This window comes from Lonchura striata, chromosome 16 (assembly GCF_046129695.1).
Source record: "Lonchura striata isolate bLonStr1 chromosome 16, bLonStr1.mat, whole genome shotgun sequence".
Taxonomy (NCBI): domain Eukaryota; kingdom Metazoa; phylum Chordata; class Aves; order Passeriformes; family Estrildidae; genus Lonchura; species Lonchura striata.
This window is the reverse complement of record NC_134618.1, coordinates 5,386,735-5,412,173: the sequence shown is the minus strand read 5'-3', so window position 1 is coordinate 5,412,173 and position 25,439 is coordinate 5,386,735. Positions and strand designations below refer to the sequence as shown.

Sequence of the window (25,439 nt, the reverse complement as noted above, 5' to 3'; positions counted from 1 at the left end):
TTCAAGCTGGTTTTGTGTTATATCATTCATATTCCTGCTTTGAGAATTGGCTACCCCAGCTCCTCTTTGCTCATTATGAACAGAAATAAATAAATAAAATGGAAATCCTTATCAAGAGACATAAATCCAGCAGTAATCCTCTCCCTCTAATAAAATAATCTAAAACAAATAATGCCTAAATGACATCAAGAGTTCAGGGAGAAAAGGAGGAGGGAGTTAAAAGAGTAAAAGAAAAGCACTGAGGCTCCTGCCACAGTCAGGCCACTTGGTGACAAAAAGTGCTCTCATTTTAGGCTGAAGTGTAAAAAATGATGTTTAAGACTAGTTTCCAGAGGCCAGCATGAAAAGTAAACTGCATTTTGTAATGCCTTACAATTTAATTTCTTCCTTGTCTGGATCTTGTGTGCTTCAGGGGGAAAGAGCAGCTGCTGTCACACAATGGATTTGATACAACATATAAACATGGAACTACAGTTCCAACTTTTAATGTATTACAGAGATGTGGCCATTGGAACGTTTCCATTTTTACTACATATAACAAACAGCAGCAAAGAAAAGATGGAGAAAGAAAAGGAGTGGCCAGAGAGAAGACATTTTTAAATTAATTTTGCTGTGCCAAACACAAAACTTTTAGTGGAGTAAGGATTCACCACATTAAGGAATAATACACAGGCAGTAGAAAAAAATATTTTGGCATTGTATCAGACCTAAAGAAGTCCAATAAACATCTAGAAGAGCTGTAGTGACAGTGCAGTAATGGAGAACCAAGACCATGGCTTCTGCTGAGGATGAACAGGCCTTAAAAGAACTTCCAAGGTATTATGAAATGAAGTTGTTGGGGGTGAGGAATAAACCCAACACCTATTCCACTTAAAAAGGAGCCAGGAATACTGGCAGGTGTGTTCTTTAGCCTGCAGTGCCATCGTCTGGCTATGGAAGCTATATCATCATGGGCTGGGGAAATGCAGCCAGCTCAAGATTTAAATGTAAAAAGAGCAAGCTTTAGTACTGTGCACATTTCTAAAAATACAGAGTACTGAGGGGAGTTGTGGTGTTTACATGGAGAAGCATTTCATGCATAAATGAAAATATGATTCACAAGTAAAGACAGAACATGAGAGCAGAACATTCGAACCAACTGACAAAAACTATGGCTACAAATATTATATAATATAGAATTAAGCCTCTCTTGTATTTTTTTTTTAATAGGGCTATTAGTTTAAACTTTAAGTTAAACTATGTCATTTGAAAATCATTGCTAAATAGTTTACAATTGTGGACCTCACAGGCAAATACACCAAGTGGTATTTCATTAATTAAGGGACTACAACAAGAACATATTTTAAACTACGTATCTTGTAACATTTAAACAACATACTTATGATTGACTCTGAGCTTCACTATGCTAGGTAAAAAAAAAAAAAAAAAAAAAAACAAAAATGAGCATTCTCTTTCTTATAATGATTATTACAGTGCCTACAGCTAACCAGCTTTAGGGGTAAGCAAACCCAGGTTGAGTGATATTTTAGACAAAGCTCAAATAAAATAAATAGAGAGACTTTTTGGTAACTAAGGAGTGTTCACATCATCAGTCTGGTCCTAAAATTCAGATAGATAGGATAAAAAAAATCCCCAGTACATGACACATGCAGCCCTGGGGAAACTCACAACAAGCTTGGGTATGTTTCAAATACACAGGGAAGTAAGAGGCAAGGTAAGAGCAGCTTGTGACATTTACAACAACTTTTTTTTTTTTTTAAGTGAGTATGAAGTTCCAGAGCTCTTTTATTAATTTTGAAGCACTGTTTGAGGTGAAAGAGTATGTACAAGGAATGTTTTGAAAGCTAAATTCATTAGCATGCAGAATAACTTGGTCTAGGCTCCAATCTGACTCAATTCTTACAGCCTTCTGTGTCAGATTACAGCAAATCAGATTTGAGTACACTGCCATGTGGTTTGGAGGCATAAAGTCAATAAATTCCCAACAGAGCTCAGCTTGCAGAGCCTCCAAAATAAATGTGAACACTCTGACAGAGTGTGCACTGGTTAAGAAACTTGAAAAGTGTGCAGAACTTCTAAAAATTATTATACTTTCCTTTGAGAGCTTGACTTTAGGAAGAGACATTAAAAGTTTTGGAACCCAATAATCTCCAAATCTCACAGCAACAACTAAGATTTGCATCTCCTCCAGATGCTGAGGCTGGAAGCAAGTGAGCCCACATAATCCTTTCTTTCCCCAGGTGGAACTGGATGATTTTTTTCCTCACACAGTGAGACAGTCTCACTGGAATCACAGCTGCAATGTAAACACAGCAACCTTACCCAGCTCTATTAATTATCTTAATGGCAATTGGCAAGGACTGAGGGAATGACCAGAATTACAGTTTTTGGAGGTTCTTCAAATGAATTTCATCATACAGCAACATTCCATTTAAATTCATTTAGAAATGCCGGTGAGTGTAAATAAGAAACTACCTGTGCTGGTTTGAAAAATGAATTTGCAAGTCCCTCAAAAGCATTTTCTTCTCACTGCAAACAAAAACTGGCCAGAACTCCAGCACCTGGTGTGTGCATGGGGTTATTCTGCGCAGTGTAGGAAAGCTGTGACAGCACACACCTCCTTCAAAGAAATCAGCCTCAGCTGAGATACAATCAGCTCTTTGGGACAGAATTTGGAAAAAATAATGCAGGTGGAAAACACAAGCATGTGCTAATTTGTCCTAGGATCAAGCCTAGGTCTATGGTGGACATGGACAACTTTTGCAATTGATTGACATAACAAGCTCTATTTCCAAACATCCCAAATGGAAATACAGAGTCAAGGCAGATTCAGTAAAGTCCACTAGCTGGGGCAACATTAAAAAACAGAGATATCATGTTATATAATTAAAGTATCAAATCAACGAGGGCTCTGTAATCACATGGAAAGAGAAAAAAAAGGTTTGCACATTTAAATGTCACCCCAGAATAAGTTACAGAAAAAAAATAATTTCTACGTCGCATTATCAGTGATTATATGCAATTACTTAATCCTTTATAATAAAATACATAGGGAAATTATCATGTCAATGTTGTAGACTAAAACATCGGACATTAAAAACCAAGACTGTGGTTGGGTGACAGAAGATATTTTAATACACAAAACTTGGTCACTAAATTAGGAAGAACTTCGTACTCCAAAGAACTGAAACAATTTATATATGTTCTTAATTAATAATGTTCTTAATCTGACATACAATTGTAAAGAGACTTTGGTACAAATGAAGCTGTACTAGAGAGATGTAGTGTTACTTTTCTGCATGCTATTGAATTTTAATGCTCTCATAGATTTGATGCAATACAGTTTCTACGGGTTTTCAATTTACCTTTTGCATTTTTTTTTACTTAGACTGTGTAGTAAAGATTGAAAATTCATTACATTTTAATAAACAGTGCACCACAATTCTTCAAATGCATTTTATAGAATACAACCAATAAAGAAGGGTGAAGTTCTTCAGGTTTTCCAACTTTTCTAAACTACTCGGATACTGTCAGAAGAAATTTCATCCAAGGTCAGTTAGAAATACACTGAGTAACCATTTTGCACCTTTAACAGCAGTGAAAAGACTTCAAAGCAGATACAAAGCAACCCTTTTAATGTAGGAATGTGTTCTACTGCTTTGGAAAGGAATGGGGGAGAGATTGACTTGCAAGGTCAGAGAGGCAGTCAGGATGTCACCTCCCACACCTGGCCAAAAGCCAAACCTGATTTTCTTTGGCTGCTGTGAACCAAAGAAATACAGGGATCTGTTTAGGAGAAACAACAGTACAGGCAGATGAAGAGAAAGGAAATGCAAGCCAGCAACACAATAAAACATCAAACTTTGGGTGCAAAGGCAAAAAGTTTCAGCAGGTTCCAATAAGAGTGTCCTAACTAAGGCACAAAGAATTTTTTCCATCCAGCTGGTATGACAGCATTTCAGATGGTTTAATAAGATTTCACAGCTCCCTGCAAATTTTGTCTTACATTACCCATTAACCAATTACCAGCAAAAGGCCACAGCAAGCCAAAGTTTTAAGAAAGACAAACAAATCTGCTGAAACAGATGTTCCCTGCTGGATTTCAGACAATTCACACATGTAACAAACCTTCTCTGTTCCTTAAGACTTCAACCTTTATCAAGTATTGAAAAGGGAAGAGGGTAACAGAGATGAGACTTTTTTTTTTAATGACTTTGTTTTGAAATCAAAATGTTTGCTCCTTGCATGGTATGCATACTGCCATTATCTAGGGGGAAAAAAAAAAGCTAAATTAACTTTCTTTTGTACATTAGTCTGCTGATAAAATGAAGAATAAAAGAAACCTTAGTTTAGACTTTGAATATCAGCATTCTTTTTTCAATATTTATACTCTATTTTTTTCAGAAATAATCCCTGATCTTTTAGAAAAAAGTTGTGAGACAGCAAGTATGACACAGTGGGACATGCTTGTACACGAATCCTTTTAATATTGTCCTGTTTTAGTACTGAAGAGATGAGATAAATGGCAGAATCCCTGGATTTTCCTGACCTTGATCAAGAAGAACAAGTGTTTAGCTGAAGTGTGCAAAACTGCTATGATTACATCAATCTAATCTGGAAAGCACATGGTTTATATATAAACCATGGTCTCTGTCTCATCCATCACACTGAAAGACAATAAAACATACTTCTGTTCAAAAAATCTGAAAAAAAAAATCCATTAACCCTTATTTTACTTCTTACATAAGAACCCTCAACCATTTTTAAAAGACTACAGAAAAATGCATACATATTCAGGTTTCTAAATATAGATACATGTAAATTTAAATGTAAGTGCTCTTATAATCACAGGCTTCATTAGACAAAATGACACTCTGCATCACTGCTGAAGAAATCAGTTCTGAAATAATGGAATTAGGAAGTTTTGATCAAACTGCCCAACCAACACCATAAAAAGCCACCTAAAGCTACAGAGAAAAGATTTACCTGGCAAGAGATCCAATACAAATAAAAAAGACAAACTGGAATCAATGAGAAATGAATTGGATTACTGGACAGAAGCATATTCTTGCACATGTTCAAGCTACTGGGAAAGTAACAGAGCCAGCAGGTATAAAAAAACCTTCCAAATGTCTGCTTACCCTTTCCTGATCCAATCACAACCATGCTGTTAATCAGGCTGGATTACATCCCAGATATTAATTTGGCAAACAAAACAATCATCTGATTCAGTCTGTCCCCTTCAAATATGCTGAAAACAATCTGCCACTGATGATCTTGCCATGCATGTGCTCCTGGAGAGCCATCTGATCAGTTTGTGCTGAGATGAGAGAAGATCTCTGCATTCACACACACATGCCTTTCCCTGTGCATCCAGTGTGGAAATGTGCCCTATAATGCCCAAGGAATATGCACAGTGAAGGGAGGCAGCTCAGAGAGTTATGGACTCCTTTTGAGTAAAATTAAATAAATCCTACAGCTGAACTCATGCTGTGTATGGCTCATCAAAGCATCACTTCCTCACTGACCAGAGGAACCCTGTCCTGCTGCTGGGATTCCTTCCTGGAAACACTTTCAGCAGCTGGAAACCTCCTCTGCATCTCCTGGGGGTTGGGTTTGGTTAGGGTTTTTTGTCTCTTCACTTAATAAACTATCTCAACTCATTAAATTTCTTGCTTTTACCTTTCCTGTGTCTCTCCCACCCCAGTGTCAGGTGGCTGGGGGTACCAGCTGCTGCCTCAGCCAGCTCACCAAGGTGTCAGAGCCTTTGGGTGACATTCTGTCCCTCCTCCTTCCCTGTGACAATGTGGGGAAGCATAAGCAATAATTCTCTTTGAATCACTGATTCCAAAGAGCCTCAATGCCCAAAAAGAATCCCCAGCACTGGACAACACCTGGGCACCAACAGAGGGGTTAACAGAGAGGAGGAATCCCAGAGCTCCTGCTCTGGAGCCAAACATTCCTGTGCAGGATTCCAAGCCTATCCAACTGACTCAGTGCTGAGCCCACGTGCACAGAGGGTCAGTGCACAGCCCCTGCTCCCATCCACAGGAAGGCTGAAGACATGCAGTAGATGAAACAAATGATGATTTTTAATACCTAATATTCCTAAATATTTCCATATGAATTTCTTCTTGTTCTTACTTTTTTATTCTCATTATGAGGAGAACAAATGCAAAAATAGAAGCAGGTGTTCAATTTCTAAAAGGACTCAAATCTTCAATATGAAAATTTAAACTTTCCATAGAGATACAGTATTTGATACAGAAAGAATGTTTTTTCTCTCAATTTTATGATTTAGAGCAGTGGCCTGCATTGAGTTCTCACAAATCTCAAGTGCCATTTCCAAGCTTCCTATACAAAAGTTTCAGTGAAGAGTACAGAGGACTACACAACTTTTACACCACACAGAAGCAGCCTGAGGTCAGAACATTTGTCTGTTTTAGATAAATACAGAGCAACTGCAGCCTCCTCCATAGCAGTGTATTGGTGGGCTTGTCTCAACAGGAGCACTGCTACAAGGACTCAGAATAAATCATAAAATAACTCATATTTCCACTCTGTTTTTCTGGAGAAGTACATAATCTCTGTATTTTTAACTCATCAATAGGACTCTTTAAGGATAGTTTAGGAAAACAGGCTTATCAGTGTCTATTTTCCTTACTGAGAGGAAAATTAAAATGTAGGAACAAAACATTTCTATACCTAAGCACAGGTTGGCAGTAAGTTAAATGAAAGAAAATCTCCCAACCTGAGACTCTTCTGTCTGTACAGAGATAATTTTGCTCACACCAGTATAAGGCCTGCCTTCTCTTTCAGTGCTCTGTAGACCACGTCCAAAAAAACCCTGTGACCACAAAAATACCTGGCAATAAGGTGGGTCATAGGTACATGTTGTCAGCTCAGTCCTGCTTTATCAAATCTCCCACATCTTTATTTTAAAAAGTGAGAAAAAAGAGAAGGAAATGTCAACTGGAAACTTGTCTCTAAAGCATCAATGACCATGGAGCTCTCTGTCATGAGCAAACACTCCAAAACCCCACACGGAGGAGCCTGGGTTATGAACACCTGACACCACCCACGAGCTTTTAAAAGAGAATCCCCAAAAGAATTTTTCTTTTAAAAGAAAATATTCCACCACAGCAGCAAAAGCTGCACTCTCCCACTGCTGTGAAGTTTTATTGGTTCACAAACACAACAAGACCCAAGACATGTTCCCATTCACAGCATACCAGTATTTATAGATCTGTGGGGTTTTCCCTTTTTTATAAAACTTCAAAAGCCAATTCCCCTCTTTTTTTATACCTGTTGAAAACTTAATGGCCAGATGTAAACAAAATTTCAGCAAGACTTGAGTCTTCCTCAAATTATTCTTCATTTAATTTTGACAGAGAATTAGCATCAACTCAGCTTCCCTTTTCCCTCTGATTTTTCTCCCCTGAATCTCAATATTTTAACTTCACATTTAGCCAAGTATTAAAGCAAACAGTTTCTGTCTCCTGCCCTCTCCCTTGTCCCCAAGTGAAACATAATTACTTGTATGCAATGCAGGTACAGTACACATGAATATATGCCAAAGTAACTTGTGCATACATTTACTTCACTGATAATAAATATTTTATTCATGCATATAAAAGAATTTTCTTTCTAGCTCAGTAAGCTTTTTAGGAGTTATTAGCAGGAGTGTGTCATACACCTAATGAAATTTATTTCAAGGTAGAAGAGATTCAAAAAGAAAGTAAAACAAAGCCTGAGAACTAATTCTGTAGACAATCACAGAATTATAAGTTCAAGATTTATCAAAATATCTTCAAAATGAAGATTTAAAAAAAATGCAATTTATTTTCAGCAGACATCATGTTAATACATATTAATGCAGGGATAGGAGATGTGATGGTTCAAGATGGAACACATTGGACAAAAGCCACGCTGTAGTAAAAGCTTTTTTTAGCACTCTGCCTTAGCAGGTATTGCAGCACAGAGAATACACTATCCATGTCCCTTCTGTGTATTCAGCATATGTAAAAGTCATGCAGCAGAACACGTTGACACTTCAGTGGGAGGTCAAATTATTGTTTTGGCACTTCTGTCATGCCTGTCACTTCAATTCCACTTTATCAAATTACAGATTGCTAGATAGAGTTGGATTAAGGGGAAAGACAGACACACACACACAGAGGAGCAACTGTCACCACTTCAGTTGTGAAATCCCATAATTGCATGTCAGTGACAGCGAGAACAAGAGAGCAGTAATAGGGCTGACATTATGAGCATTCAAATACCAGGAAACTTTGCAGCAAGACTTTGCACTCTGTCAAGCCACATGCAAGGAAATGGACTGGATTTCTGAGCAATTCCTCACATTAGAATTGCCAATATTTATTAGGTTGACTAATAAATAATGCAGTGTCTTAAGTTCCAGGGCAACTTTCAGCTCCCTGTTTTCCCAGAAATGTTGCTTTTATTTGAAAAGAACATATAACTAAGACAAAGGAGGAAAAAAACCTTTTATTTTAAAATATCACTAAAAGTAGTATGAATAACAATAAATCCTGCCTAAACAATATAGATTATGGGCTTGATCCAACTTTCTGAGTTTTAGGATCCCTGGAGAGCAACAGATCTTAATTTCAAATAATTGTGGAGGAATCAGCCATGAATTTCAAGTAACTTTTCTGGTAATAAACAGACAAACAAGCAAAGCACCCCGTACACACAGCCCTTAGATAACTTCACCCTTTTGTGGAAGCTGTGGAAACTTCCAGCTCTGCGCTGAGGAAGGCTCAGGAAGCGTCACGTAAATGTGACTTACATGAGCTGAGATGTCAGGGGAAGCATCTGCCGTGTGTGACAGCAGGATGCTATTCCTGGAGCAGCTCATTATTCCCCTCTGGGTTACTCCCCCTGCTTCCTGGATTCTGTGGGCAGCCCTCTCCACCTCGTGTGGTCCTGTCCTGCAATGGTTCAACAACACCTGGCACTGTTTGTACGCCAGGGCAAGAGGCAGGAGAAAGAGGAATCATTTGTTCACTCTGTCAGACACCAGAAGGGCCATTAGCATTCAAAACTTCCTTAGATTCCTCCAAATCTATAACCAAATCTATACCCAAATACAATTAAGATGCTTCTCTACCAATCTGTTGGAATCTATAATCTTCCCTCACAATAAAAAAAAAAAAAATAATTCTTTCAATGGGAGTGAAAATGCATCTCAATAATCTACACAATTATGCAGGATGCTTTCACAAGGGAATAAAAATGACACTTGTTCCTATTCAGTGTTAAAGAGCCTCTAAACAGCAGGAAAAAGGACTACCATGAAAGAAAACAGCTTAATAACAAATCCACATCTACAATGCCAGGAGTTGACTTAGTCCCTCCATGGTGCTCCTCACTATTTGATACCCTTATTCATTCCTTTATACAGTAATCTGAAGATCAGAGAAATTGGATAAATATTTTCACCTAAAAAACCACCATTCCCTTAAAATTCCAGGAAAAAATGTCTTTATTATGATCACCATGAATAAACTAAAAGAACCCCAAAAGCAACCTGCAAGAAGCCATTGAATAGACAAAGCAAAATATATTTATAATGCTGTTTCTTTTTCTCCTCATTTTGTCTCAGACACACTTTGTAACCTTGCCTACATCTGCCCTTCATATATCCATTTCTCCATATGTAACTCAAGCCATATAGCTGTAAGTACTTTCCTCATAGGTGTTTTTAATTTGTTTGTAAAGTAATTTGAGATCCAGTGACAGAAGGTACTGAAGGAAAAAAAAAAAAGATGAAATATTTTGCACAGCAGGCAGAGAAAAGGAAAGGCATTACTGCCTACCCCAGATCCCCCAGCAGGTAATGGGGAGTTAGGAAACATTATGGCACTCCAGGGAGCCTTCCTCCCTTCCTGACCCATCAGGTTATGGCCCTGATGCACTGCCATAAACCCTGCAGCTCTCATAAAGCCTCTGCACTCCCAGCTCTGAAGTGGGACATTTTCAAGTCAAGATGCCTCTCAAAAATATTCTCTCCATGAGGCACTTCCTTCTCCAGAAGGGAAAATGCATCAGGATGCTCTGGGTGACCTTGAGCCCCTGCTAATGGTGCTGAGCTGCTGCTGAACAGGGGCATTTTCTGCCTGCCAGCAGCAGGAGAGTGACACTGCACATTACAGCCAGCACAGCCCCATTAGGGGCAAAATAAACTGAAATAAAACAGAAATAAAACAGCCAGAGATAAAGAATAAAACATTCCCAGCATAGTAAAAACAAGCTGAGACAAAATTATCCAGCACAGAAAGGTCACTGTAAGTTAACTTCCAGTTTGCAGTGTCAGGTGGAAATGTCACACAAAGGATGTCAGGGGATGTAACTTTATATCAGAGTTTGGGTTTCACAGCATTGCCATGAATTAATTTGATGATATGACAATTGCAGAGCAAAACAAAATATGTCCTTTGTGTTCTATTCAGATCTCAAAGACAGAGCAGGACTTGGAGAAATCTTATTTACGTTTTTTTTTTCTATTTATATTTTTGGAGATTACTGTTTGAAGCAAGTCCCATATAAACATATTTTTTTAAAAAAGACTGCTCAGAACAAGTAAATATATGAACTGAGATTAAATAAAAAACAAGGAAGATTTATAAAGTATAGTTTTATAAAAAAACAAAGCAAGTTCTTCAGGTAATGGGAGATGATGTGTAAGGGCAACAACAACAAAAAGGCCGTACACATTAGAAGCCTTAGAGATGGACAGTGGCTTGGGTATATCAAATGGAAGGACTTCAAAGGAATCCACGTGCTCTCCCTCTTGGCAAAATGGCCAATATCCTTATTAATTGCCTTCCACCAGAACCATTTTGTTTGTGCTCAACACACAGGGTTAAATCAGAAAACATGGGTAAAAGGAAAAACAACCTCACCATCTGCCACTGGCCTTGCAATAGCAGAACATCACACAGGCTTTGGAATTATGTCTCAAATTGCCACACATCGCATGGCTAGCTGCAGATATCCATGGATTTTGTACAAAAATCACACATGGTATGTTTTTAACATGTTTCTTCCTGTGACAATTTATGGGTCACTTTTATCCATTTGTTAACTGAGCCATTTCTGTGATGGTATGAGTCATTAAACACCCAATATTGTGATGTTCAGAATGGTGCTGGGATATCCAAACGGGAAAGTTTGGGAGTGTCAAATGCAGAAAAAAGTATTTATTATGTAGGAAATGAGTTGTACGTGCACTTATGGGTCTTCTGCTAGGAATGCTAAGGGCAATTAAGTAATTCATAATTATCCAGGGCAGAGAGAGCAGACTGTGCATTGCTTGTCACATGGTATTTTTAAACCTGGGAGCTTTTAGTCTTGCAGGAAATAAATAAAAATCTTACATGGAAAGGTCAGTTGAAGACAATAAAGGGAGAGAGAGATCACAGTGATGAAGTGGTTACGATAATTAATTGCTATTTTGGAATTTACAGAATAATAGATTTCAAAATAATAAGTACATTTATTAAATTGGAGTTTGCCTGCAGGCAATGCTTTAGTCATGGTTACATAAACTTCTACTTCAGAAGTTATAGATTAGGAAACTTCAGAAAAAAAAAAGGAACACAAGAAAAGGCACCTTGCAGGTTTGCATTTTGTGGTTAACTGGGAAAATTTCTCATTAATTACTAATGATATAGTTCATTAGTAGTATATTTCATTATGGAAGTGCAAATTATTAGATACTAATGATGCATGCCCTAATTGCAGTAGTTTGTCTTGATTTCAAGTTCAATGAAATAAAAATATTTATTTACAATGTTTCAGGTTTATGAATTACATTACATTCTTAATTGATGCTTTCAACAAACATGAAACAATTCATTAGCACTAACCAAGACTGATGGATCTGTATTTGATGATCACTGGTAACTCTCTCCCTGGACTGGAAAGAACAACTGCCACTTAAACTTGGTGGAAGCTTCCATTTTGGGACCAAACACAGAGAAAAGAGGAAACAGATCCTGCAACAACAGGTGTCACATCCCTGTTGTTTCAAAGTGCTTCCACAAAATAACAAAAGGAAGAATAAAAATCCAGGGGTTTTCTAGACAACTCTTTCTGCTAATTGCAGTCTCTGGATGTGAAAGCTGGATATCCTGAGTCACTGAAGGTGGAAACTACCCCAGCTCAGAGCAGCCCCTTTGAGTCTCAAAAGAAGGTATCAGACACACATCTCCTGAAATTCCTCCTAGGGTACAAACCATGGCATAACAAACCAGGAAAAGCCCCACAGTTTATTGGCAACAGGCTGGTGCTCTGCTAGATAAAAGTTGCAATACCAGAAAGAAGAAATATATCACTTTAATAAATTGTTGTTCAAAGTCTTGTCAGGCTCTGACACCTTTTCCCATAATTCACAATATAGAAAGAACTTCTGGCTTGGGCAGTTTTAGCAGTTGCTACCAACGCTAAAAAAAGAGCCAAAACTTGGAGTTTAGAAGTAAACTGCCAGCCTGGATTTTAGCACAATTTAAAGCAACCCGAACCTAAATGGAAATACCTGGAGAGCTTGATGGAAGCTGATGCCCAGAACCAGCAGCCTCAGTGGGCAGAGTGAGAACCAGCTGGAGTTAGAGACCTTAAACCACACGTCCTGTGCTCAACACTTCCCCAGACTCAGTTACTATTCCACATAGGGATACCCTGCACAGATCTAGTAATCCAGATTTTCAAATTTCAGTAGCAACAGATTTCCAAGCAAAACACATTCCTCTCTTTAAAACTGGATTGATATTTATTTCTTACAAATACATTTTTTTTAAGCTGAAGCTTCTTTGTGAAGCCTTTGTTTCTTGGTAAGTTTTTACCGTGAGTAAGGTAAACACAACTGAAAACTTATTTTGTATCTGGTTTATATTTATCCAAAGAAAATAAAACTGGAAATATTTGTTTTAATCAATTCTTTAAAAGGAAAAAATATATTTCAAAGGTGCTACTTCTAAAGCAAGAGAAAGCAGTCATTTTGCTGTCTTACAAACATTTAACAAGGTATGCCAATTTTATCATGACAGACACACAATAACTTTGTTATTAATATAAATTAAGGATACAATGTACAACTGCCTTGTAAACTTTTTTGTAGCATAAAGAGATCAAGACTATAATTCCCTTCTTCTTCAATAAAAACAGTTATTCAAATGTTTAACAATTATATTCAATAGAGCAAGACTGTTTTGTCCCCATTGAAGTTAAAATACAACATGAACACTTATACATATAAAGAGCCATAAAATAATTTCACATGGCTTAATTAACATAAAAACCTAAACAATAACCAGAGAAAATCCCAGCTACTAGAGTTGCCTGAAAAATCACATTAAAACAAGCCACTTACTTTTCTGTCCTCAGTTTCTACACCAGAACTGCTCTCTGCTTTAGTGTCCTGAAAGCACAAACAGAGAAGCCCACGTCACAAAACACATTGACCAGCACTGGGGGAGTAACTCAGGCTGAAAAACTGTTGTTTTTGTACACAGAGTTATTTAAATATATGATATCAAGTGTTGTGCCTTTAGGTGAAGTTTATTAAACTTTAGTACAGGCATAAATTTAAACACAGGATTGAAAGAACACACACAAAAAAAACCCCATACCTATTTCAATATGTTGTAGGCAGCTCTCAGGAAAAAATATGATTTGTTATTATGCATTTTCTTTTTCGCTTCCATCTTGAGGAAAAAATATTTCTTCCTCTTTTTTTTTTTTTAATAAACAAATGATGGAAGCTGAAAGAATTATAAAGGTAAGCTAAAGAGGAAAAACTGGTCAACCTTCTGTCTGTTATCAAGTGCTAGCCAGGACCTGACAGATATTTGTGTCTGAATCTCCTGGCAACATGCAAGAACAGCAAAGCCTCTATTTATGATAAACATGTAGATGTGTGTGTGCACAGACTTGTACACATGTGGGTATCTTACACATGTTTTCTTCAGGGGTGAAACAAATGATCTCGAACCTAACGACTCGCAACACATGGTTCTTTTATTCCTAAAGTATTTTGATTCAATGAACCTATGAATTTTTGGGCTGAAGACACGCAGGGATAGTTGTTATCACAAAAATTACACTTCAAAAGGAATTTATTGCTTCAGTTGCCCTTTTTACCACAAGTTACTACTGGAAACTGAGTAAGCCAAGTACAATTCAAGTCACTAAACACTTGTAGACAAGTGACCTACTAATTTTCTTTTCAATTTTACTTTTCTAGTGAGGATATTCTTGGAAGCAAATTTTGCTTAAATATTGCAGCTTTAGAGATTTCTACTGGGAAAATAATAACATATGGCTGAGGGACAACTTTTTGTGAAAAGTACTTCCTCAACCTCTCACCAAATCTGGAACTACTCTAATCAGATTTCCGATTATTGGTTAGTTACTTGGACATAAATTCAAAGGCTGATAGCAAATATTAGCTCATATTAAAAATGAAAACAAATGTAAGATGAAGTATTTATGTTTCTTCAACAGCATCTTAAATGAAGGCCTGGTTTTACTTCAAAGCGAAAGACTTCCTACTTACACCTATAAAAGATTTTTAAAAATTAAACCATTCAACCAAGTAAGATAAAAATACTTCAATTCATAGCAAATTATATTATAGATGGTTTCATAAGACATATCAAGTTGTGTCACTTCTTAAGCAGCAAAAAAACATTTGTTATTCTAGCCAGTCTAATATATGAATCAGCACCTCTAATACTTTATATTCCATCACTTTTCATGGGGAACCAGACTGCAGTTTGGGGAATATAACATTCCAAAATTTTCTTTCAAGTGTGCCTTACTGGCAGCCAGCCAGTCTCTCCCCACATCTTCCACGTTGAGGAGAAGGAAATTCTCTGCCTACATGCTCCCTTTCTGAGCCTGTTTGGATATTTACACTTGCTTCTTTTTGAGGAGGGAAAAAAAGCTCAGCTTTTCAAAAGCCTTCTCCCTCAGGGGAATGAATTCAAACTCCATTAGCACCAGTGGTCTTCATGTCCTAGCTGTGCCCTAAGTCACCCTTTGGAAAGAGTGTAATGTTCTTTAACATATTTATTGGTTAATCAAAAATGAATCATCTCTTTCCATATTACCAAGGACAAGAGTGGCTGTGTCTCACACACTGACCTAAATTAACTGAAAGCAGAACAAAGTAGCTCCTCTCAGACTGTAGTCATGGCTATTACAGGCTCTCAGCATGATGGATATACCTGAAGAGCCAACAGCACTCAGATCCCTTCTGCTGCCCATGGAACAGTGCAGTTTGCCATTTCACCACTGTCCTTTCCCATTAAAAGCAATTCCTAAGAGGCCTGAGTTCATAAGCATTCATTACTCAATTAAAAATGAAGTTTTACCTGGATGAAAAAACCCATTTTCCTCCCAGCACAGCTTATCTGGAGCAGCAAGGAACAGGCACAAGAGCAGCCTCAGCCCCACTGACCATAGGTGGGGCCAGCCCAGCTGAGCTCCCCTGCTCAATCAGGAGATAACAAGACAACGAGCCTCACCTGGAGACCCCACCTGGAACTGAGACCCCACCTGGAGCTGAGACCCCACCTGGAACTGAGCCCTGACCTGGAACTGAGACCCCACCTGGAGCTGAGACCCCACCTGGAACTGAGACCCCACCTGGAACTGAGCCCTGACCTGGAACTGAGACCCCACCTGGAACTGAGACCCCACCTGGAACTGAGCCCTGACCTGGAACTGAGCCCTGACCTGGAACTGAGACCCCACCTGGAGCTGAGACCCCACCTGGAACTGAGCCCTGACCTGGAACTGAGACCCACCTGGAACTGAGACCCCACCTGGAACTGAGACCTCACCTGGAACTGAGCCCTGACCTGGAACTGAGACCCCACCTGGAACTGAGACCCCACCTGGAACTGAGACCCCACCTGGAACTGAGACCCCACCTGGAACTGAACTCAGACCTCACCTGGAGCTCAGAGCAGCCCCAGGGAAAGATTCAGGCTGAACACCAAATTCCAGCATTTCTGCTCTGTGTTTTATCCCTGAACGTTACAGAAGCATTTAATCCCTTAGAGTTTGGCTATCTCTCTGAAGATATGGAAAATGAATCCCTTACAAGTTAACCACTGCAGCTTTAGCAGTGAAAACCACATCTGCATGGGTTCAGTCTCACTTCAAGAATGTGTTGTCTTTGAAATTATGTAGAGTTGGATTTAAGAGTAATAGCTGTATGTCTTCAAGAGTAAACACCTGGATTCAGACTTCTGCACAAGGGCAAGATAAAAACCAGTTAATTTTCTGAAGCAATTAGTGTTGTAATTCTTTAAACCAGTGAAGCAAGTGACTTAATAAAATCTATATTGAAATATAAATATTTGAGTATACGTCTACAGCCTAAATATACCTCTTTTAAAGGAAAAAATGTACACAGACCCTAAGCTTCAAAAATCATCAAAATGAATCATCTGTCACTCTCAGAGCAAGACGGGAAAAAATGAGAATGTTCTTCTCTGGGAGACATCTGTGCTACTTTCTCTAAGTGCAAAATGACAAAGTGCTGTCACTTCGTATGTGTATTGCAAATTTCCCAGCTCTATGAATTATTTGAAATGGAGAAGCACCATTTCTGTAAAGCAATTGTAAAATCCTAGAGATATGAACAATGTATCAGGCACATTCTTTAATGTTGGTACATCACAAAAAAAAAAGTAAAAACTCAGAAAATACGTTCCTTTTGAAGAATTATTTTAGACAAACTATATAATGATAGAATACTTTATAGGATGTTTCATGGAAAATACAGAATTAAATATAAAACCCTCTCATCCATTTCAGTTTAAAACCAACACAATTCCTTTTTTCTCTAGGTGTGTCTGCATAACAGCCAAATAAATAATATTATTACAAATATATTAAGAGCTTATGTTTTATATAAACTGCCTTTTTGGTCTGTTTTGTTTGGTAGCAGCAACAGGGAAACAAAGCAAGGTGTCCTGCAGAACACTGGGAGCAATGCAGGACAAGCACAAGTTTAAGGGCTGGGATTTTTCAAGTTTAACACACTGAGCCCTCGGGAAACAAATCTGCCGTTTCATCTACTGTAGCAGTATAAAAATGTTACTGAAGAGAGTGAAGTGAAAGCTCTAGAAAGCAAAAGTATTGGTAATAGCATGGCCCTGAATGAGATTCTGGCTTTAGGATGCAGTGGAAACCTGCATATACTTTATTTTACACAGTTTCTGTAATTCTGTGCTTAATTTCACTCCTTGAATTGCGAGCAGGAATAGTGAAATGCCTATCCTGGAGCAGCCCTTGGTGCTAAGAGCCCACACCCCGAGTGCGTTATCACACAGTGCCCTGTGCTCCCCCCTGCCATCCCAACCCCGATTCCTCCCTCGGCTGCCCCGCCATCCCAGCTCCCAACCAACCACAGCGAAGCAGAAACTTCAGAAAAGTGATCGGGATTTCCAACGGATGTTCTCTCCTCAGGTGAGCATAAGGCAGAGTGACAGCAAAGCGAATTCCCGTGCACACCCTGCACTCCCAAATCCCTGGGGGAGGAAGGATGAGCCCCTGGAATTCCGAGCATCCCAGCCGGGTTCTTCTGTAATACAAAGGCTGAGCAGTAGGTGGAAGCAAATAACCTCCTAAAGTCCTCTCCAGCCTCCCGTGAAAGATAAACCTATTGCTGGGCAGGGGTTTTACACCTGTCCTTGGCACCCCAACAAGTGCCAACAAATGGTGGGTTTTTCTTCCCAGCGCTGCCTTCCAGTTTCATGAAACGGCCAGTAATTTAGAGATGAAAGGTGCTTTGTATCGTTTGGCTTTTTCTTTTTTTTTTTCCGTTTTGTTTGTTTGTTTGTTTGCTTGAAATTTGTACAGCTGAAATGGACTTTTTTTAATGATTAAAGCATTTAAAAAAGGTAACATGATCGTACACAAAGTAAGAATATATATACATATATATTATATAAAAAGTACACAGTCAAATTCTAGGTTATTGATTCTTTTGGATATTTTTATTGACTGTTAAATAGCTCAAACCCCTGAATTATCAAGGAAAATACTTGATACATTTCTCTATCCATTGGCCATTATGTTTCATTATTGCTGCTAACAAACAGGCTGCCAGCAGAAGAATTCATTTGAATTTCATATTAGTTCTATTTCATCTATCCCAGAGAACAAATTAACCACACATTAATACTTAGTGAAGAAGAAAATAAATGAAAAATGAAACCTTAGAATGTGACATTCAAGTCTTCACTAAATTTGTCCCCAGCAACTCAGGCAGAAGCCTCATCAAATTAACAAACCAATTCAAGGAATTCAATGGCTTCAACAGTTGCAATGTCAAAGATGTTGGAGAGGAGCCTTATTTTGAAAGAAATAGCTTAAACTCTACTTACTAACATTTGTGGAACAAGAGGTTTGTGTGTACAAGCTCAAACCAGGAGAAAATTGGGCCATCTGCACCTATTTGTGATGCCTTAGGGCAGCCTTGGGGACTTTAAGTAGAGTCAAATAGGAAACAACCCATCCAGTCAGAGATTTAAAATCAAACTTCTCCAGATTTTAGGGAGCTTTCTTGTCTTGTTTCTAGACAAAAGTAGACTGTAAGAGGAAGGTTTGCAAGACTCTTGGAAACTGAAATGACTGAAACTTTATAATCAAAAAATGACTGCTTATAAAAATACTGCTGTATTTTTCATACAGATTTGAAAGTACTCGTGTGTGTGTGCCCTCCCACGCAGCCACCCACCACCCTGCTGTGCCAGTGAGCACCCAGCTCTGCTTTCTGCTTTCTTCTGCTTCCAGCCCAGTGCTTATGCTCATTTTCAAGCCTATCAGGAGTTAAAATTTTGTTTTTCCTCCCAAGGAGAGCTTTGACTTTTTCCTAAATAAAGTCTTGTTTGAGGGAGCAGGTACTGCTGCTGCTGGAGCTTTATGGACTGGAGTATATAAAACATTCACGCTCTTCTTTCATTTCCTTCTCTCACCTTCAGGAGTTGCTTGTCCTTTTCTTAATGCTCTCCAAACACTCCGAGATGCACAGACACGTCTCTGGCCAGCACAGAATCCTCATGCCTCACACTCCCCTCCCCTCTCCAAACAGATGTTTCATTAGCCCAGGGATGCAAAGGTACCCGAGTGTAAAACCTCCACCTTTCTCCTTAGATATCCCAGAACCACACATAAAATGGGCAGTGTTTTTGGAAGATACAGATGTAATTTTAAGATGTGAATCAGTCATGTAGCAGTATCAAGATGTAAATATTGGCTTTTGAAGCCTAGATGAGGTTAAGACTTAATTTTGGGCTAGTAAATATTTCATTTTCAAAGCCAGCAATGGAAACTGACATTTAAAGTTGTCAGTTTGGACAAAAACACTTAAGATTCCTAAATACAACTCCCACCATCCAGGGAAGGTTGTGGGATAATTCTGACCCACAGGTCAAATCTGAAATTCCTTTTCTATATGTCCCTCTACTTTCAAAGCTGAAAATACACAGGAACTTCCAGAACTGTAAATTTTAACAGTTTGAAACTGTTAAAATTTTTAAACTGTATTTTATTTATCTAACAAAATTGCCTTGGGTGTCAGGTAGGCAAACAGCCACATAAACAGTCATATGTTTGAAATAACTAAAATCTAGGCGGTCAACAGAAATTCCTGATAAATTCAAGGAGCTGAGAAAGCTGTTGATGTGATTTCAGCACAGCCACACACTGTGTAAGCTGGGTTAGGTGACAACTGACAATATATACTCAGAGTACAGATGCAACTTTTAGAAGAAGAAACCTAATTTAACAGTTTATGTTTTCAAATTAACACCAGCACAAGGGCACAACACAAATCCTGACTGCATCTATATATTTCCAGTCAGGTTCCTAAATGAAACAAACACATAAAATTGCTTCATACCTAAGACACCTAAAAATCTTTACAATATCTTTACTAAGTTTTGCCACATTTGACAGAGAAATAAACAGAAGCTCAAAGATATTCCTGTATTTTTCATAAATGAGTGCCTGAGGAAAAGACAGAACATCACTTGCAAAGCCATGCCCTAGTCCAGCTGGTAAAAGACCTAAAAGAGAGGTGAGGATGCTGAGAGGAGGAGGAAGATTCACTCCATGAAGTGAAGATGCTGAAGAGGCTGCCAGGAAGGATCCTGTGTTTACTGAGAGGCAACTGTGTGGGCACAGGGTATAAATCAGTAATAAAACAATTTCACTTAAGTCCAATTTTTACAGAATAAGTTCCTTCAAGACTGAAGAGGATTTTTGTTGAACTTTTAAATGGAATTCAGACATTTTAGGCTATGTAGTGATAAAAAGCATAAATTTTAAATTAAATAGTGATTTTTCAAGCTTACAGAGTGACAGGACAGGAATTGTTTAGTGACAGAAGATGTGTGATGACTGCAGAACTTCCCTGGAAAATTAGGATTATGTAATCATCTATTTTCTCTTTGATATTACACTACACCTTTGATCATCACAACAAGTCGAGTTTCATGCTTTTATTATGTTTCCACAAAATATGGGTGTTTCTGTGCAGCAAAACACTCCCAAGAAGCTGGCTATGTATTTACTCTGCTTTCTTGAGTTAAAAAGTAAGCTGAATTTCATATTAGACTCAAGACTTCCCTTAATAAACAACCCACAAACTTTCTCACTTCTGCCTCGCTGAGGGGGAGCGAGTGGGGTTTTGCTGCCTACTGGGGTTAACCCACAGCCATCAGCAACTTAAAAGATTTCAGTTCCTACCTATTCTCAAAAGTCACGAGTAGTCAGGTCACAAATGATCAGTGCTTCATACACTGGAATGCTTTCAGCCTCCTGGCCCAGCAGTGTGCCATCCCACTAACAGGAATGCAGAAGAAAAGGCAAGAGTGAACACTGCATCCAAAGCACTGCTCCTGTCATGAGCAAACTCCAAAGGAGCTCTGATGATGGCAGCTATTGCTTCAACATCCAGGGGAAATAAAGAATTAGACTGCAGCCTCGGGCACCAAGTTGATATAATTTAGCTTTGAGAAGTTTCCTTATCGACCAATAGTCAGTTTTTTGTTCTTGTTGGCAAGCAGAGAGTGACTGAGATGCTATTTCTTCTTCCATGCCCAGTGTAGGGTAAACAAGCCCAGTTTGCTTTGAAACATCTGCCAAGCTGTGCTGTCACGAAGACAGCAGAACCCTTTGGTTTCCCAAACATTTTCAGAAGCACTCAGCTGAAAAGACACTGGTCACAGCAGTGTCCCACACCCATTCCCCTGGCACAGAGAGCAGCTCAGCCAGCCCAGCAGGGAGAACTGCCAAGGAAAACAGCCAATGTCAGAGGCACAGACATGGTTCTGCTCCCAAATGTTCAGCTCTCAGCATCCCCAGCACGTGCTCTGCTCCCAGGGCTGCAGCTCACAACTTGGTTTCCACTCAGCAGCACACCCATGGCCTTCTGCAGTCAGCATACACACGGTGCCCTGCTCCTCCTGCACCTTTTCCTGGCTGTTTCCCCCCAGACAGATGCTTTTCCTGCACCTTTTCCTGCCTCTTTCCTCTCAGACAGATGCTTTGCCCTATATAGCAGCACTAAAGTGATGAGCAAGGATCACTGAACACAAACAGCCCTGGCAGCCTCTTGCAAAAGGACAACTCTGTCTCAGTGCTGGTCAAGAGATGTAGGAAAAAAAACCAAACCAAACCAAACCAAATCAAACCAACCTCCCCGCATCAAACAAACCCTAACACAACTCAGCCCCTTCATGCCCCTAAACCCCTTTCTTCTGTTGTACACACAGATTTTGTTGTTTTCTGTGTAGATCCATGTGCACTGAGGAATTAGCCTTCTTTTTAAATAAGGAATATTGGTTGTAGTAAATACTTCTAAGTATCTAACAAACCAGTGCAGTATTTTTAATTGGAGTGCAGATAATAAATATCTCCGTGTAATCCTGTGCAGTATGTGAGGACATTTCAGTATATAACTGAAATGTAACAGTTCCTACATTTTCTTTATAACTGATTTCACTGTATATTCAGACTGGCAATTTTTTTCCCCACATAGGTATGTATGAAAGATGAATGCAAAAATGAGCTATGGCATTTGGGAGAGAGAGGTGCCAGGTAATCTTAAAGCAGCATAACAAGAAGTTAATAAACAGATTTGGATCAATCAAAAAAAATAAGAAAAGCAGTTTCCTCCTCCTTTTCTTAAACTAGGAGAGAAATGAAAGGAAAAAGGTAGCCATCAAAATGCATTTTTTAAAGTTTTTTTATCTTTATTAGTCTCATAATCTGCAATTTCTCACTCAGCAGACATCTTAAATCATCTATTCCCAGCAGAAAATCCAGTAGGAATGAAGCATCAAGCATCACCACACTGTTGACTTTTAGGAGCTGTGCAGCACTGAAACCCCCAGAGTACCTCTGTAAGTCCCACTGTCCCTCCTGTCTAAACACAAAGCTTTTCTCCTGAAATGCACCAGCCAGGAGCTCAGCCTCAGCACTGGGGCTGTGGGCTCTGCAGCTTTCCAGAGGGGATAAGGACTGATTTACCTGAGCAGGTAAGGGCTGATTTACCTGAGCAGGGCAGAGACAGATTTACCTGAGCAGGGAAGGGCTGATTTACATGAGTAGGGTAAGAACTGATTTACCTTAGCAGGTAAAGGTGGATTTACCTGAGCACAGCAGAGACTAATTTACCTGAGCAGGGGTAAGAACTGATTTACCTGAGCAGAGTAAGAACTGATTTACATGAGCAGGTAAGGGCTCCTTTACCTGAGCAGGGTAAGGGTTCCTTTGCCATTTCATAACCAGAAGATTTCATCTCACTAACCCAACCATTCTGTTTCAGAAACTCCTCTTCTTTTTGGCCTCTGAAATACCCCACTGTGTAATTACATATACTATTGAAAAACACACCCTTTTGTTTGGTTTGAATTTGTTCATCAACAGTTGACTGGGTGTCAACAGTTCGTTTCAACATGGAAAATTAAATACCAACAGCAGTATTTAAAATGCATCAGAGGTCTCTCAAATGTTAGAATTCACACCAACACATTTCTCTCAATCCTAAGGAGAATCCTTCATCCTCAATCCTGTAACCTTCAACTACTTGGGACTCGATAAAATGCAAATGTTCCAGTTTAATTAATGAAGTAGGTAGTGGTAGTGTTTACACAGGAAAAAGATTGCCATACTTATTTCAAAATTCCATTTAAAATATTATCTCACCAAATCTGATGGCATTGCTTAAAAAAAAAACTGCACAAAATGAAGAATTTCATATAAAGAAATGCCAACTCAGCATGATAAAAAGAATCTGAGGGATAAATTTTCATCAGGGATGTGATCACCCCCACATCACATTTTCTGTCCTTTCCATATTATAGGCTAAAATACACAAGTATTTGCTTTTGATAAACTTTTTCTTTCAGTTCAACAAACCACCCAAGCATGAATACTGGATAGTATCTAGGCTGCACAATTTAAAACAAAGTAAAATAGTGACAGGAGATCAATTTCAAAGCTAAAAAACTGAATACATAAAGCCCATTTTTTGATGGAGCACAAATGGTACTGTTCCTGAGCTCAGAACATTGCTTTGGTGAATTATTTTCACCCCTTGGTAAGTATAACTGCACACATTTCCCTTAAACTAGAAAGTTTTTAGAATCACATTAGAGCAGAAAAATGTATTTCTCCCTCTTCCTCTATAAACCAGGTTAACACACTTTTTATTTGATCTGGTAAATTTTCTAAATTACTTTTTGGCAAGACCAATTCAGAATTTATAATCCTAATATATTGATGCTTTTTCCTTAAAGACTGAACACAAATCCAAAACCTTAGAGGGGAAAAAAAAATCCACAACTTCTTCATAAAACTTGAATTTTAGCAGCTTCTGTTCTTAATCCTACTATAATTTAACCCAAGATGGGCCTAGAGAACACAGGCTGACAGGTGATATATGCTTCCTATTTTGCTGTTCATATAACCATTAACAATAACTGCAATAGAGCACATGAATGATAACGACCAGACGCTCACTGAACTGGAAAATCCAATATTCTTTACCAAGGTGAAGGGGGGTAGCAGTGGATCTATTAAAATAATTGTGCCTCAACTAATATGTCAGTAAACAATGTGCCCATAAAGTAGTTTCTTATTCCTTATCAATGGTGAGGATCTTGCTAGGGTGGTGGTGGTAGCAGTAGTAGCAATAATAATAACAATAATAAAGTAATAATTTATTAGAATGAGTGAAAAGAATCACTGTTATAATATAAACAGGCTGGAACTTTTCTATCTAGGACATGGTGCTTTAAAAAAAGACAAAAAAAACCAAAAGAAAACAAAACCCCAATAAACAAAACAAAACAAAAAAAAAAAAAAAAGAGAGACCAGAAAAACCCGAAACAAAACAAAGTAAATTACAATAATCTGATTTTTTCTTAGTTGGATTCCTTCAATTTAACCAGCTTCAGATTTAATTTGTTCAAGTGCATCAAATAACAAACTCTCCAAACAGCTACACTCCTAAACTTTGCATTTCTTCTTGCTCTTAAAGCAAATTTCAGGGGTGCAACTGTCAGTAAAACTGCAATGATAACAAGAGCTCCATCTCAAAAGGTGCCATCACTGGATTCCAAGAGGAAATTGAGATCCTGTGGAAGTGCTGGGTTATTTTATCACAGGCATCACTGCCAGGTATTGATCTCAGTGTTGCCCCAAAATTCAAGGAATTAACATGAAAGTGTGTCATACATGTGACAGATGTGACATGTGTCACATATGCGACAAACTGTGACAAAGCTCCAGATTCCTTGCTACAGCAAGGCCAAATGTTTCAATTTTTTCCCCAAAAGCAAAGAATAGTATTTTTTTAAACATATTTTAACTCACTGTTTTAAAAGAGACCATAATATTTTTATAAATTCATTCAGAACAGAACCAAAACACTCAGGTAGGGCCATGCATCCACCAAGTGAAAACACAACTAATATATCCTCTCAAAGACAACCATTATATTCACTTTTCTAAAGCAAAAAGAAAAATACTGTTATGCTTTATCCTAGGTGAACAGAAACTAAATAATTACAGTAATATCTTCCACTAAAGCAGAGCTGCTGTTCTGTAAAACATGCATCCTTAAATACAAACATAATGAACTACTGTTCAGCACTCACTGAAGCTTGAAAGGATTCTAAAATCCCTTTAAGTGGATAGAATGAAGCATATTTTCATCAAAATTGTAAATGTTAAATGAATTTATAAGGTAATTTTTTAGAAATTTTGATTTTTAGAAGGTTTACAGGTGAACTAGTACAAAATCAGGAAAATATGCTTTTTTTAGTCACTGTTTTTAAAAGCCTTTCCATTTTGTGTTTCAACATATGACAGTCTTGTGTATAAAG

General features: G+C 38.3%; 1 protein-coding gene across 39 annotated transcripts in view; it reads right to left on the bottom strand.

The window, feature by feature from the left end:
* Positions 1-25,439, bottom strand: part of RBFOX1 (RNA binding fox-1 homolog 1) — a 1,167,105-nt gene that overhangs the window by 510,572 nt on the left and 631,094 nt on the right. For 29 of the 39 annotated variants that reach the window (XM_077786836.1, XM_031506137.2, XM_031506136.2 and 26 more), the window contains one exon: positions 13,397-13,444. The exons of the other annotated variants lie outside the window; for them this stretch is intronic. In XM_077786836.1, coding sequence (XP_077642962.1) covers positions 13,397-13,444 — 48 coding nt within the window. Of the gene's footprint in view, positions 1-13,396; positions 13,445-25,439 lie in introns of those variants that run through there. 39 annotated transcript variants of the gene reach the window in all.